Here is a 15,817-nt window from a genome sequence, read left to right on the forward strand (position 1 = left end):
TCCCCAACCAGGAATCATTCAGGAGGAGAAAATATTGACTGATGACAGTTTCCTTCTCTGTGGAGGTACTAATAATATTATTTTAGTCAGAAATTTGAGCAGTAGGAGAAGTGAGAGGCTTCTAAATTATAATTCCTTTTTCTGAATAAGGACATTTCAGTTTTCTCAATAAGAGGCCAAAGCACAAAGCAGATAAACAGCTAGTATATTTAAAAGGCATTGAACTTTGGAGCCAGTCGGTTCAAAGCGTGTTATAGTAGAAGCTGCATGGGATTCAAGAGATCAGTGGATCTGGATTCTAGACCTTACTTTGATATTACCCGTGCTATGCGAGATGTGCCATTCCAGCCATCAGCAGGTCTCAAAGTGTGGTCCTCAGACAGCAGCATCCGCATCACTTGGGAACTTGTTAGAGATGCAGATTCTCAGGCCTCTCCCCAACCCACCTGAATTAGAGACTCTGAGGGTGGGGCTAGCAATTGGTGTTTCGACAAACCCTCCCGGAGATTCAGTTCGGATGCCTGCTCAAGTTTGAGCACCGCTGTTCTCCAGGCACTCAGTTTTCTCAACTTCAAAATAAGGTGACAAGCCTAGTTTATATTTGAGGTCCACTCCAGCTCTCCAGTGGCGTTAGTGTATGGTTCTGGAAGTTTGAAAGATTCTCTGTCATAGACCTTGAATGTGCGATTGAAATAATTCAAGTAAAAAACTGGCATGTGTGTAACAGAAGAGAAACAGATCTCTAGGAACTCTATACACAAACCCCATATAGGATGCTCACTTTATTTTATTTATTTATTTACACCTTTATTGGAGTATAATTGCTTTACAATGGTGTGTTAGTTTCTGCTTTATAACCAAGTGAATTCATTATACATATATTCCCATATCTCTTCCCTCTTGCGTCTCCCTCCCTCCCACCCTCCCTATCCCACCCCTCTAGGTGGTCACAAAGCACCGTAGGATGCTCACTTTAAATGAATAGTGCTATCTTCAGTTGGTTGGTACCATTTTCTGAAAGTGAAAAAACCTTGGTGCTTTGGAAAGGGAGGTGGCCGCTCCTCCTTTCTCCAGGGGCTGAGAGCTGTCTGATGTGATTCACGGAGCAGCACTTCTACAGGCTCTAACAAATGGCATTTCAGAAGGATGTACAGAGGTACACAGGCTTTGCAGTAAAACAAGGGATATTTTCAAGTCATTTATGAAAGCTCTTGCAGCTTCCATTTCAAGACAGGTAGAAAAAAATAACATGGAACAAGAAAAGAAAATAAATCTGTATCCAGAGCATCTCATAAATAAGGAAGGAGCGGGGGTCTGTTGGCCTTGCTGGGTTCTCAGAGTATTTTTGTAACAGTACAGAAAGCTCTCAAATGTTTTGGCAAGTAATTCTTATACTGTTTCCGTTATCAAAATCTATGCTTGTAAAATTATTTCGCTGGCTGTTAAAACCAAAAGAGAAAAAGGAAACAATCATTTCAAGGAGAGAGAGGCTAGGAAGATGATACTCAGAGTTTAAAAAGAGAGAGACAGAAAAAAAGAATATAGTTCACCCACAACTGCAAAAATTATTTTTCATCTAAAATGCAGTGACACTTCATAATTTAGAGCGAGTCATAGAAAATCGAAGGCAATTTTCTAATTGGCTTTTGTTTAATTAAAAGCCTATTTGTTGGAGACAATAGGACCTGGTTTGTTGGACTTGAGAGAGACTTTGTTCTGTCTGGGAGGGATGGAGAGGTTATAGCTTTTATTGAAAAGGATGGATCACAGACCCACTTTGCCTGAGCAAAGCATGTTGACTGAGGAGAACCACAATGATGGGGAACCTGCACTGGACATCTTTGTGAAATTCCCAGTGGCGTCTGGTTGAGCAAAAGCTTGACCCTAAAACCCTGGTTAAAAGCCTGTCCTCTGAGTTCAAATTCTGGCTCTGCCACATACTGGCTCTGAAACTCTGGGCAAGCTACCCAGATGCTCAGTGCCTCAGTTTCCTTCTGTCAAAGGAGGAAAATAATAGGACCTGTCTTGTGGGAATTTTATGAGGATTAAAAGTTAGCATATGCAAGGTGCTTTATATAACACCTGCCACATAGCAGGCATTACTTTATTAGGACTATTTGCTAAATAGCCATATGGATCTTTAAAAGAACTCTAAAAATGTGTTATACCGTTTCATAACTGTAAGACCTTAGAAAGCAGCAGTGCCCTATTTGATACCCCCATTGTGTGCCTAAGGAGTTGTGTGATTGACGCAAAGAGGCTTCCAGGGCATCCTGGGAGCACAATTCAAACAAGCCTGATGATTCTTAACCCATGGGGGGCTTCTCCCTGGTCAACTTCACTAACACATAGCTTTGGGGGGTTGTTCAAACAAGATTCAGAGAAACTAATTTTTCTCATTTGATTTCCTTATAGTGTATTTATTTTTGGAATAGATTCATAGACCAACACTAGAAATAGCTCTGAAATAAATGTCATATTTTTCTCTCTTATATTTGGCACACTCTCCTTTGTTGGCTGGACCATGCTGTGTAGCAGCTAATATTGATTAGCCTACGCTTTTCTCAAATCAATTTTTCTCAGGCTATATAAAGCCTAAATGCTGGCAGTACTAAAACAGATGCATTCAACTTATACACTGCTGGTAAGGAAAAAGGTATGGACAAAAGCATGCTGAAACATATCGTCCAAGCAAGACATTGCCTGCTCTGCCAAATTCAAGTTGCCAGGTCCTGGGCAAGCTTCTTATCTCATCTGAGCTGCAGTTTCCTCACCAATAAAATTGATGCAGCCGCTGTGGAAAGCAGTATGGTGCTTCCTTCAAAAACTAAAAATAGAACTACTGTATGATCCAGCAGTTCCATTCCTGGGTATATATCCGAAGAAAACGAAAACACTAATCAAAAAGATACATGCACCCCAGCGTTCACAGCAGCATAGCCAAGATATGGAAACGACCAAAGTGCCGTCAACAGATAAATGGATGAAGATGTGGTGTGTGTGTGTGTGTGTGTGTACACACACACACACACACACACACACACACACACACACACTGGAATACTACGCAGCCATTAAAAAGAATAAAATTTTGCCATTTTCAACAACATGGATGGACCTGGAAGGTATTATGCTCAGTGAAATAAGTCAGACGGAGAAAGACAAATACTGTATGCTATCACTTATGTGTGTAATCTGAAAAAATAAAACAAATGAATGAGTATAACAAAACAGATGCAGACTCACAGATATATAGAGAACACACTGGTAGTTACCAGTGGGGAGAGGGAAGCAGGGAGGGGCAGCATAGGGGTATAAACTACTATGTATAAAATAAATGAGCTACAAGGATATATTGTACAGCACAGGCAATATAGCCAATATTTTATAAAAACTTTAAATGGAATATAAGCTATAAAAATATTGAATCACTATGCTGTATACCTGAAATTAATATAATATTGTAAATCAACTATATACTTCAATAAAAATTACAGGTAAGAAAAAATATGAGATAAAAATCTCCCCTAGTTCCACTACCTAGAGATAACCATTTAACATGTTGGAATACTGTACTCCAGAATTAAAAAAATAAAATAAAACAGGGTCATATTATTAAAAAACAAATAATAAAATAAAATGGGGGTAATAATAGTGCCCACCACCTATTAGATGAGGTGAAACCCAAACTAGTGGTAACCCCAAGAAAGTACTCAGCAAATTCTAACATTTTTATGTTACTTGTGTTCATGGAAATCGAACGTATCAAAGTCAAAATAATAAATGTATGCATAATGAGGGAAGTTCCACTATTCTTTTCTTAAGAACTGAAAATATCATAAAATCTTTCATTGCAAGTTACTTCTGAGACTAAATCTCTGATCATTTATTTCCAGCATTTTGATTTTCCCCTCACTATTGAATACAGGCCTGAGCCTCTTACACCAATGAGTATCAGATTAAAGCTGAAACCCACTGCATTTGATGTGCACAGTGATTTTCATTTTTGTTACAATTATATTTATTTTATGAAATATATCTTTCTTATCATAAGTAGTATACTTTTGTATATTAAAAATGTTCCAGCATCTTAACAAGCAAATCAGGATAAAATGCTAAAATAAAGTATCAAAGTCACTACACTGACCCAACTTGCTCTACAGATATGGACAGGAGTGCTCTGGAAATGGTGGAACTGTGGCCAGTAGGCAGCACCACTGTCCTATAATTTTAGATGTTTATTAGCTCATAAAAAAATTTCAAATCAGCATGCAAAAGACAGGTTCTGTGTACTCTTGAATAATGTAGAAAAGTGTGGGTCGTTTGAACCTTGAACAAGTGAACAAAATGTCCTTCCTGTACTTAAATTAGAAAAAATTACAGCTGACCAAAATTTCCCTGGCAAATCAGAGAGCCAAGCTGTTTATTAAGAAATATTCAGGGGCTTCCCTGGTGGCGCAGTGGTTGAGAGTCCGCCTGCCGATGCAGGGGACACGGGTTCGTGCCGCGGTCTGGGAAGATCCCACGTGCCGTGGAGCGGCTGGGCCCATGAGCCATGGACGCTAAGCCTGTGCGTCCGGAGCTTGTGCTCCGCAACGGGAGAGGCCACAACAGTGAGAGGCCCGCGTACCGGTAAAAAAAAAAAAAAAAAAAAAAAAAATTCAGGAAGAAAACAAAAATATGTCCTTTCATAAAAATTACCTAGATTATGAGGTAAGAGCAGTTTTCTTTAATATCTCTTTAACTTTTCCATTTCTTGAACATAAGAATGACTTCCCTTAAATCATTAGCCATTTAGATCTGAATTTTCAGGACAGATCTTGGTCATCATTTTAGACAATTAGTGGTGGAGAGTGGTTTACTGCCCTGAATAGGGGTCTCATGGTGTTTACTGAGCGATCTCCAGCATATGGAGAATTTGTTGGGCATATTTATAACTATTGTTTGTCTTTGTGGTTCTTGGCACAGTGTGGGTGACCACAAGGCCAGAACACTCCCTGCAAGTAGGCAGATGTTAGGACCCTGTGGACCTCTGAATTTTATAGAGTGCCTGTGCTCAGAGACCTACAGACTGTGTAAGTCTGGAAAGTTCACAAACACCATGGACAGGCGTGTCCATACCTAACCCTCACACACGAGGATGAGGAAGTTAAGGTGAAAAAAGGTAAATGGCAGAGATGTGGCTTCATTCCAGGTTTTTCTCCCCAAATGCTGTTGGTTCTGCTAAAGCACAGCCAATAATGTAAAAATACAGTTTTTACATTATTTTCTTTTCCTGCAGTGTCACATGTCTAAGAATAATCCCATATTTCGATCTTCAGTTGAGTTTCCCAACCCTGGGTCTAGAAGCTGGGTTTGCTCCACTTGTAGAAGGAAGCCCTCATTGCCACCCTGATCGGTTCACATGGAGATAGCAAATGTCATCCTACTTGATTATTCGGAGCTTGCCTTGTGGTACTTTGGTCTTCTGGAGGGAAATCAGACCTCTGGCAGCTGGTGAAATCTGCTGAAGAATTAACCTGATCAAACATTTTGTTTTAATCACAGAATCATGTCAACCCTGCCATGGACTTTACCCAGACACCTCCTGGGATGTTAGCTCTGGACAATATGCTCTACTTTGCCAAGCACCACCAGGATGCCTACATTCGGGTAAGCGCACAGCCCCTTTCAGCTGTTGTAGGGTTCCTACTGAATTCGAATTTCACACTTATGGATATGGAGGGATTACTTTTAGATGAGTGGCCCCAGAGATTGGCTTTTGTCACTTAGTAAAGTAAAAATGAAAATTAAATGAAATTAAAGAGCACCAAAATAGGGATTTTTAACTTTTAATTTTTTCACATGATATTTAAAAATATATTAGATATTGGAAAAATATTTTATATAGTTCATTTGATTATGACAAAAACTCTTAGCCTTAAATAACAAAGAAGAGAAACAAACTATCTACCAAAAACCTGCATGATCCCAACGTTACTGAAAACCACTTAGACTTATTTGGCTTCTTGAAAAGAGGCCCAGGATTCTGTCTAGCATTGCTCTGTTCAATCTAATGCTGGAGATACAATCAGATAAACAGAAAGAGAAGTGTGGGAGGGACGGGGAGGGACGAGAAATGCCTTCTCTCATTTCATAACAGATTAGTGAAACTCCAGCTACTAAGGCAATGCCTTTGTGGGTGGGGCTGTGGAAAACAGAAGGAGCCACCTGCCTATGCAGAGCAGGGGCGGGAAGGACAAAGTGTGAATGAATTGGAGCATAGGGACAGTACAGAGAAGGCCTTCGAGTCAAGGCTGCTCCACTGGAGGCCCTGGATTTTTGCTGACCCCTGTCCCCTGTCCCTAGGGAGAGGAGCCCAGATTCAGTCGGGCGAGGGATACAGATCCACGATTGAGATGAAGGAGGATATGAATAAATGGGACAAGGGCATTGGCAAGTGGTTAAAATGATGACTAGATATAAGCTTAGGAAATATTCGATGAATGAATATCCTAATGCAGGAAGAGTAAAGCTGAAATCAGAGTAAGGTATGAGCCTGTGCCTCTGATATTCTCTGTTGGCTCCCTCTTGACACTGGCTTTCTGGAGACCAGGGTTCAAGACCTGGCACTGTTGTTACCTGGTAATGCAAATGGGACAATTCCTTTTGACTGGGCTATAGTTTCTTCTCCAAACTAGAGAGCGTTAGTCCCTCAAGGAGCATTTGGAAATGTGTGGGCATGTTTTTTCGATAGTCATCATGCCCATTGGGGTGCTACTGGCCACAGCCCTCTAAAACATGGGACAGTCTGCACCATGAAAAATTGTCCTACCCAGTAATGACCCCTTTAAAAAAAAAGTCATGCCAGGTCTGAATTCCCTGTAAGCACTATATTTTAACTTCATCTGTTTTTCTATATATGCAATTTGACAAGCTTTGACTTATATTAAAACATTATTTGTACTTTAATTATATGAAGGATTTTATGCATTTCTCTGAATGGTGTTACGTGCTTCTCAGGTATTTGATTAGAAATGCAATTTTCCGTAAGAAAATTGTTTTTTCATAAAAGTTTAATTTGGTTTATATGTGTATATATTTATTGCACAGATTTTTTTTCTAGGACTGTAATCTGCTCTCACAGTAAGTAAATTAATATTTTTGAGATACCTTGTGGTATAGCCTCGGAGAGTTGAGTGTGAAAAGAAGAAGCCTAGCAGAAATTGAATTTAGCATTACCTGATTAATGTTTGTGGATGAATGTTTCTAAAGTTAGAGAGTATTGATTCTGAATGTACTGTTAATTGCATAAGAAGCATACGTCTCAAGAAGAGTAATTTAATACTTTAATCCCATTTTCTTCAATGTGTTCTCTAAACTGTCGTAAGTGAAATTAATACCATGGCAACCTGACAGAACTTTATATCTGATGGGAACTTAAAAAGAAAATCCTGTTTGAAAAGAAAGGTGTGGACTTTTTTGTCCACATGCACTTTCTTTCTGGTTAGACTGAGAAAGGAATGTTTTCTCGAAAGTGTTCCTTTCCTAATGTGTTCTGTGTCCCATCTGACTTTGGGACCATTAAATGCTGCATGGAAAGCTAAAGCTATTTACATGAATGAATGGGGTTAGGGGATCATATATAAAGCTGAGGCATTCTGCAAGGAAGCTTTGTGGTGACTATGAAAACAGATGTCCCAGTGGTAGTGAGATAGTGATGGAGACAATGAAAGTGGTCATCCCAGACAGCTAATTAAATTTTGATCTATGAGCTGAGTTGTCTTTTCTGAAACATAAAGATGGGCTCTTGTTTTTTTAATAAGCTTACATTTTGATAAAATTTCCTTTTTTTGATGAGGTAAATTTGCTGTCTGAATGCAGTTATTCATTTATTATTTATATCTTTCATTCAATAAACACGTATTCTGTACCTAAATCTATAGTCTCACTTTTCACTTTGCCAGTCAGATTTATGGTTGAGATTTTCAAAAGGAATTGTAACACACACACACACACACACACACATTCCCTCTTTGCCCTTGACACGCCCATGCCCTCCAGCTATCCTGTTGCCTCAAACAATGTATATTTTTCCAAGTTGTCTTCTTACCCCATGTTCTAACTCACCTGCTGCTCACTTTTCAACACTTTGCACCCATCACTTTCTAGAAGCTGTTCTGCTACATGGGGAGCCCTCTCCTCTTCCTTCGTCTTCTTTGTCCTCCCATCGACACTGGACACTTTCCATTGGCTGGTTCTCCCTTTTTGCCTGCAGCCCTTGCTGTCTGTCTTGGTTCTCTCCTTGGCTGCTTCTCTTAGTCTCTCTGATGGGTTTCTCTCCCTCTGCCTGCCCATCAAATGCACACAATCCTCACGACTCTGCCTGTGGATCTTTTTTCTTTTTCAGGCACTCAAGCTGCACATGTTTACTGACTGAGTAACTATCAAATGGCCTGCAGTGAGGGAGGGGATAGAGATTCCCCAAGGAACAAGTCACTCATGAGTCCTGTCATTGAGGATTTTACTGTCTAGCGATGGAAGGAGGGGTAGTTGGAGGAAGAGTTAAATGCCAGCACTTTCCAAGCCACTTAGAATGGATTTTGATTGGGCAGGAGTGATACTGGGGGCACAGAGGAGAGTCATAAACACGGATGTGGGAGCCAGGTCAGTAAAACTTCCTTCAAGAAGTGGCATCTAGGGCTTCCCTGGTGGTGCAGTGGTTGAGAGTCCATCTGCCGATGCAGGGGACACGGGTTCGTGCCCTGGTCTGGGAGGATCCCACATGCCGCGGAGCGGCTGGGCCCGTGAGCCATGGCCGCTGAGCCTGCGCGTCTGGAGCCTGTGCTCCGCAACGGGAGAGGCCACAACAATGAAAGGCCCGCATACCTTAAAAAAAAAAAAAAAAAAAAAAAAGAAAGAAGTGGCATCTACCCTAAGGCCTGTTGGATAGTACCAGTTATCAGGTAAGGGGAAGGGGGATGTGAGAGCGTACTCCAAGCAGAGGGAAACATGTGAACAGAGGCTTAAAGGTGTGTGCTTTGTTCAAGGAACCACAAATAGTACAGCATGGTTAAGACAGGGAGTGGCAAATATGATCATGGCTTGGGAGGCAAATGTGGGCTAGTTCATTAGGGACCCTCCACACCGTATTAAGGTGCTCGCTTGTGCCTTAGCCCAAAGGCAGTGAAGAATTTCTGAACTATTTTAAGTAAAGATGATGAGAGTTAATTTTAGAAAAATCACTCTCCTGCCAGAAAACAAATGTGAGAAATCAAGACTAGCAGCAAAAATAAAATTGGGGAAATTATAGAGAAATGATGGTAACTTGATAAGGCTAGTGTCTGTGACATTGGGGAGAAGCAGTTTGAATGAATTATTTTGGAGCTAAGGTAAACTAGACTCTCTCCAAGGAAAAGGGAGATACTGGCTTGAGTGGATGGATGGTGGTGTCATTGATGAACTAGACCTGTGGGTCTGAGGGGTTGGTCATTTGGAGACATCCAGATACTATATGCATATGGGACAACTGTCCAGGTGGGTGTTTCCAGTAGGCAGTGAGATATGGGCAGTGGTGGTCAATAAGAACGGCAGGGTCTAGTTCTTAGGTAACAGAATATAGAACAGCAAGCAAAGGAAGAGAGTATAATTTTTGTTGTTGTTTTGTTTCGTTTTATCTTGTTTTCTTTTTTCCCCCTTGGGTTTTTAAAATTTTCTTCTGAATTTTTAAATGTGACCTATCCTTGGCACATCTATCAAGTCATAAAACTGTTTTACTTGATATTTATTTGCAGTTTTCTACACTATATTGAGCAGATAAACATTTCACTGTTTTATAAATTATCATACTGTTTAACCATATCACGATCACTTAGGACTTGCTTCCTTCCCCAGGGACCTAATTTTAAACAGTGGCACTACTTCTTAGAGAAATATTCTGATGTTGAGTCAATATGGAAAAGAACAAACTTGACCCTTTTTGTATATTTTATTTGGTGTGGTGCTATGTTATAAGTAAAATTTTTTTTTTTTTTTTTTTTTTTGGCTACACCACGCGGCTTATGGGATCTCAGTTCCCCAACCAGGGATTGAACCCAGACCACGGCAGTGAAAGCCTGGCATCTTAACCACTAGGGACCAGGGAACTCCCAGTGTTTCCTTAATGCGGTTGTCTCCGAACTAATTACACAATTTATAAGATCTCAAGCCTTCTAGTAACAAAATTAAAAGTAAATTCTGGAAACGGCTTGTTCTTTATGTGCCCTGAAGTCCTTTGCCTCAACATCCCTCAAAATTTACAGTCAACATCTCATCCAGTTGGAATATATTTGCAGACTGGGTGACTGTGATAGAAGAGAATGAATTTCCTGAGAAGGGAAAATAGAAATGCCTTCAAAAGCAAGATTTATTTCAATGGTTTTATGCAGTTGTGAGCCAGGGCACATGTGTTTTTAGTATCATACTAAATCAGAACAGACATATTTATAATATGTCAAGTAAATAAGATTATGGGAAAAGACGGCTATTTGTACCTAAGAGTTGTTTTCTCAAGGTTCTTTTATGGTAGCCATTTTTAAACAGATGAAAAAATTTAAGTATGTTTACACTATTTTAAAACCTTTCTTCCTCCTTGTGATGCATACATAATAAACAATACTTTTTACAAATAGTTGGGAGAAATAATGGTTTAGACCCTAACTCACTGCTGGGACATGAGAGGCCTTGTTCTTGAGGCAGTACTGACAAGAAAATGCTATGAGATGATTTAGCATGAGAAAAGCCTCCATATTTTAAGTCTTTACTGTATTTTGAATATTTCACATACATTATTTGTAATCTTCTCTTCAGTGCTCCCCGAGGTGGGAAGATAAGGTAGCTTTGGTACCCCCCTTCTTCCGGTATGTAGATCTCTCTGTCCATTGAGGCCCACCTCAAGTTCAAAGTTATTCTAGGGAAACTCTTCAACTTTTCCTGTGTCAGAGGGCATAAACATAGTTATAATAGCAAACATAGAGCTTGCTGTGAGATAACAAGTATGCTAAACACTTTCACTAATATCTCACAGCACCACTGTGAGGTTGACACTGTTATTATTTCCATTTTGTAGATGAGGAAACTGACACACAGGAGGGATTACCCACAGCGAAGGAAGTGCTAGAGCTGAATTTAAGACAAAAGTCTGCTTCCAGTGTCCACACTCTGCATTTTAGGAGTTCATAGATTCATATAGGGGTTGCAGCCACAGTTCAAGTAAGTTCTAAGGATGTATTTTGCTCAATTGGCACAGTATTTTTAAAGGGAAGAGAATTTGAATTACCTGAACTCCCTTTCCAAATAACCATGAACCCCAGGACTCCCTATTATATTCTGTCTGGCTGCTTTGTGAATTCTAGTTATCTGCCTGGTACTTGAGGGGCTTGACTTGGTGGCCATGATATTGATGACCTTTGTGAAGTTCTGAATGCATTGTCAACACACAGTAGGTGCTTAACTTCTTTTACTTGCCTTTTCCTTTTCCACATAAAGTTGTACTTGATTACTGTCCCTTCTCCTGGGGGTTTCATATTTCTGCACTTAATGTTTGCTGTCCTTCCATCCTTGTTGTCAACTCCCGGAGAGCAGGTTCTTCATCTTGTGTTGTGTATTTGTTCCCTTGCTGAGACTAAAGGACTTTAATTTCAACTTCCCAAGTGTAGAGGAAAAGATTAGGCATGCTTCTCAAATTCTCTGGTTGTAAATATTAAAGAAAAAAAGTCATCAGATATTATTATAAATACAGAGGCCTAGTGTGCTTGGCGCTCTCAGCACAGTCAGCCCTCTGCACTGTGTGTCAGACCACACAATGGAGTTCTTGCTGCCCTTTAAGGGGGACAGAGACCAAGTATCCCTCATGTACCAAGGGGGGTGCTGATGGAGGCAATGCTGAGCCTTTAAAATAAATTAAGGAACTTTTAACATTTCAAGGGGGAAATTGGCAGTTTCCCAAGCGACATAATTACAAGACAGTGTGTAATGTGTAATTAAACTTAACTATGAAGCAAATGATTGGAATAAAGCTTGGTGGCACATCATTTTTTTTGTTCCCATAGTGCTGACAGATTCTTCCCTCCCCTTGTCCCTGAAATGGCTTCAGCAGCAATTGCTCCTAACTTTTTTAAAATGAAATTATATGTTGCCAGTTAAACACACAGTTTCATGTAAAGGAACCTTTTTTTTTTGTTTGAGTGACATTTTCCTTCTAGGTGATCTGGAGCACAGAATCCATAGAATAACAAGGACCTCAAGGCAAAGCCTTGCTGGGACTTTAAAATGAATCTTTGTCTAATAATTCATTTAAATACTTTATTCTTTACTTCTAATTTTTTTTTCTTTCTTTGACCAAGATCCACGGCTTGGAGGCTTGTTTTTTTTGTTTGTTTGTTTGTTTTTTGCGGTACGCAGGCCTCTCACTGTTGTGGCCTCTCCCGTTGCGGAGCACAGGCTCCGGACACGCAGGCCCAGCGGCCACGGCTCACGGGCCCAGCCGCTCCGCGGCATGTGGGATCTTCCCGGACCGGGGCACGAACCCGTGTCCCTTGCATCGGCAGGCGAACTCTCAACCACTGCGCCACCAGGGGAGCCCCTGGAGGCTTGATTTTATGTAGTTTTCTTTCATGTTTTAAAAATAGTGGCATTAATTTTGTTGATTGTGAATAACCAAGTGTTATTGCCAAACAATCAGGCCCCCCTGAGAGTCTGAATATATGTGATTAGATTTTTACTAATTGCGCTGGCAAGCAGAATTTCTGACTTCGAAAACCAGTGATTTGAATGGAACGCTTCAGGCCTCAGGATGAGATCATTTTTCAGCATGGGCTTGGTTTTATCTCAGAAGATCCATCATCGGAGGGAGGGAAATCAGGTTCCACATCCATTAATGATTGCTGGATATAACAGTGCTTGTACTCTGAGTTCTCGCCATCTGAGTTCGTTTGGTACTGGCTTCAGTACCTGGAGTCTGAAGCAGGTCTAAAACATGGTAGTTACTTATTGCATTCTCCTTTGCTACCAGCCCAAGCTGGGTATTAGGTTTAGAATTTTTTACTTAGCTTTCTGAAGGATTTTTTGTTTCTGTTTTTTTAAACTTTAAAACACAGTGGGACTTTAAAACACATTGATGGATTGCTTGAGAAAAAATGTAACCAACCAATAGAATGAACTATATGCAGTTGACACATTGCAAACCTAGGCCCAGTGTGAATTACAAGGTTAGAAACTACAGACAGCCTTATGTGTGGATGACACTGTCCCTCGTTAGGGCACCAGCAAAACCCTTAGTCAACAGCGACTATCCTGGGGTCTCTATCTTAGACCCAGTAATATCTTCCCATTGTTTCTCCAAACTGATTCTTTCTCAGTCCAAATTGTCCATTTTTTGGGTCTCACTAAATTAGTTAAACAAATATTTATTGAGTACCTTCTCTGTGACAAGCTGCCTCCTTTCTGCTGTCATTGACCAAGCTTCCCCCTTTAACTGTGCATTTTCTACCTTCATTGCGGAGAGCTCAGTAGCTGCTGTGCTGCGGGTTTGCTGTGGCTTCTCCCCTTTCCGCTGTAACTGCTGTGCCATGTTGTAGAGCAGAAGTTCCGAGAGCTGTCCTTCACATCTGCCTGTACCTTTAAGACGGGAAAGATTTCTGGGAATCCCCTCTCTTCTGTGTGTCTCGCGAACTGGAAGCTGTTATAGACCTCACTGGCTTTTTAATTATTTTTAAATAATGGACATCATTTTTTAGAGCAGTTTTAGGTTTACAGAAAAATTCAGCAGAAAGTACAGAGGGTTCCCACATAGCCCCTTTTGTCCCTCTCCCACACACAGTTTCCCACATTATTAACATCTTGCATTAATGTGGTACTTTGTTTGATTTAATGAAACCAATAACCTACAGTCTTGCTATAATTGCCTGTTAGTTACAGGAGGTTTTTTTGTTGTTGTTCCTTTGAAATTTTCTAGATAAATAATCATGTCATCTGTGCACCAATAATTTTATTTCTTCCTTCCCAATCTCTATACTTTTTATATCCTTTTCTTATTGCATTAGCTAGGACTTCCAATAAGAAGTTGAATAGTAGTAGTAAGAAGGAATATCCAGATATTAGGGGGAAAGAGTCAAGTTTTTCACCATTAAGTATGATGTTAGCTGTAGAGTTTTTATAGGTGCTCTTTATCAAGTTGATGAACCTCAGTATTAGTTTGCTAGGACTGCCATAACAAAGCACTATAGACTGGGTGGCTCAGAGAATAGAAATATATCCTTTAACAGTTCTGGAGGCTAGAAGTTTGAGATAAGGTGCCTGCAGGGTTGGTTCCTCCTGAGGCCTCTCTCCTTGGTTTGCAGACAGCTGCCTACTTGCTGTGTCCTCACGTAGTCATCTTGCTGTGCACTCACATCCCTGGTGTCTCTTTCTCTTCTTATAGCGGCATCAGTCATATTGAATTAGGGCTTCATGCTGATGGCCTCATTTTAAATTACTTGCCTCTTTAAAAGCTCTGTCTCCCAATACAGTCATATCGTGGGAGACTGAGGCTTAGACCTTCAACATACAGATTTTTGGGGGACACAGATCAGTTCATAACATTCTATCTACCTTGAACATCCCAGGTGATTCCAACCTCTGGGCCTGGTACAGGCATACCTCATTTTATTGCTCTTCACAGATACTGTGTTTTATTACCTGTTGAAGGTTTGTGGCAACCTGTATTGAGCAAGTCTATTGAACAGCATCCGTTCGCTCTGTGTTTCTTTGTCACGTTTTGGTAATTCTTGCAATATTTCAAGTTTTTAAATTATTATTACATTTGTCATGATCATCTGTGATCAGTGAGCTTTTAAAAATTTATTTATTTATTTATTTATTTATGGCTGTGTTGGGTCTTCGTTTCTGTGCGAGGGCTTTCTCTAGTTGCGGCGAGTGGGGGCCACTCTTCATCGTGGTGCGCGGGCTTCCCACTATTGCTGCCTCTCTTGTTGCAGAGCACAGGCTCCAGACGCACAGGCTCAGTAATTGTGGCTCACGGGCCCAGTTGCTCCGCGGCATGTGGGATCCTCCCAGACCAGGGCTCGAACCCACTTCCCCTGCATTGGCAGGCAGATTCTCAACCACTGTGCCACCAGGGAAGCCCTGATCAGTGATCTTTGATGTTACTATTATAATTGTTTGGGGGCACCACGAACTGCACCGGTATAAGATGGTGAACTTGATAAACACGTGTGTTCTGCCTGCTCCACCGACTGACCATTCCCCCATCTCTTTTCCTCTCCTTGGGCCTCCCTATTCCCTGAGACACAACAATATTGAAATTAGACCAGTTAATAACCCTACAATGCCCTCTGAGTGTTTAAGTGAAAGGAAGAGTCTCATGTCTCTCACGTTAAATCAAAAGCTAGAGATGACTAAGCTTGGTGAGAAAGCCATGTGGAAAGTCAAGATAGGCTGAAAGCTAGGCCTCTTGCACTAAACAGCAAGTTGTAAATGCAAAGGAAAACTTCTTGAAGGAAATAAAACTACAACTCCAGTGGACACACATATGATAAGAAAGTGAAACAGCCTTACTGCTGATATGAATAAAGTTTTAGTGGTCTGGATAGAAGATTAAACCAGCGACAACATTCTATTAAGCCAAAGCCTAATCCATAGTAAGGCCCTAACTTTCTTCAGTTCTGTGAAGGCTGCGAGGGTGAGGAAGCTGCAGAAGAAAAGTTTGAAGCTAGCAGAGTTTGCTTCATGAGGTTTAAGGCAAGAAGCCGTCTCCATAACATCAGCGTGCAAGGTGAAGCAGCAAGTTATCCAGAAGATC

The 15,817-nt window shown here is 40.7% G+C and overlaps 1 protein-coding gene across 3 annotated transcripts in view; it reads left to right on the forward strand.

Moving 5' to 3' along the window:
* The window catches only part of ELMO1 (engulfment and cell motility 1), a 548,606-nt gene that overhangs the window by 261,854 nt on the left and 270,935 nt on the right, over positions 1–15,817 (forward strand). For all 3 annotated transcript variants that reach the window (XM_022583104.3, XM_089917010.1, XM_022583084.2), the window contains one exon: positions 5,548–5,652. In XM_022583104.3, coding sequence (XP_022438812.1) covers positions 5,548–5,652 — 105 coding nt within the window. The remainder of the gene's footprint in view (positions 1–5,547; positions 5,653–15,817) is intronic.

This window comes from Delphinapterus leucas, chromosome 9, assembly GCF_059928025.1.
Source record: "Delphinapterus leucas isolate spDelLeu-1000000601 "Yukka" chromosome 9, BTC_Dleu_Yukka2, whole genome shotgun sequence".
NCBI lineage: Eukaryota > Metazoa > Chordata > Mammalia > Artiodactyla > Monodontidae > Delphinapterus > Delphinapterus leucas.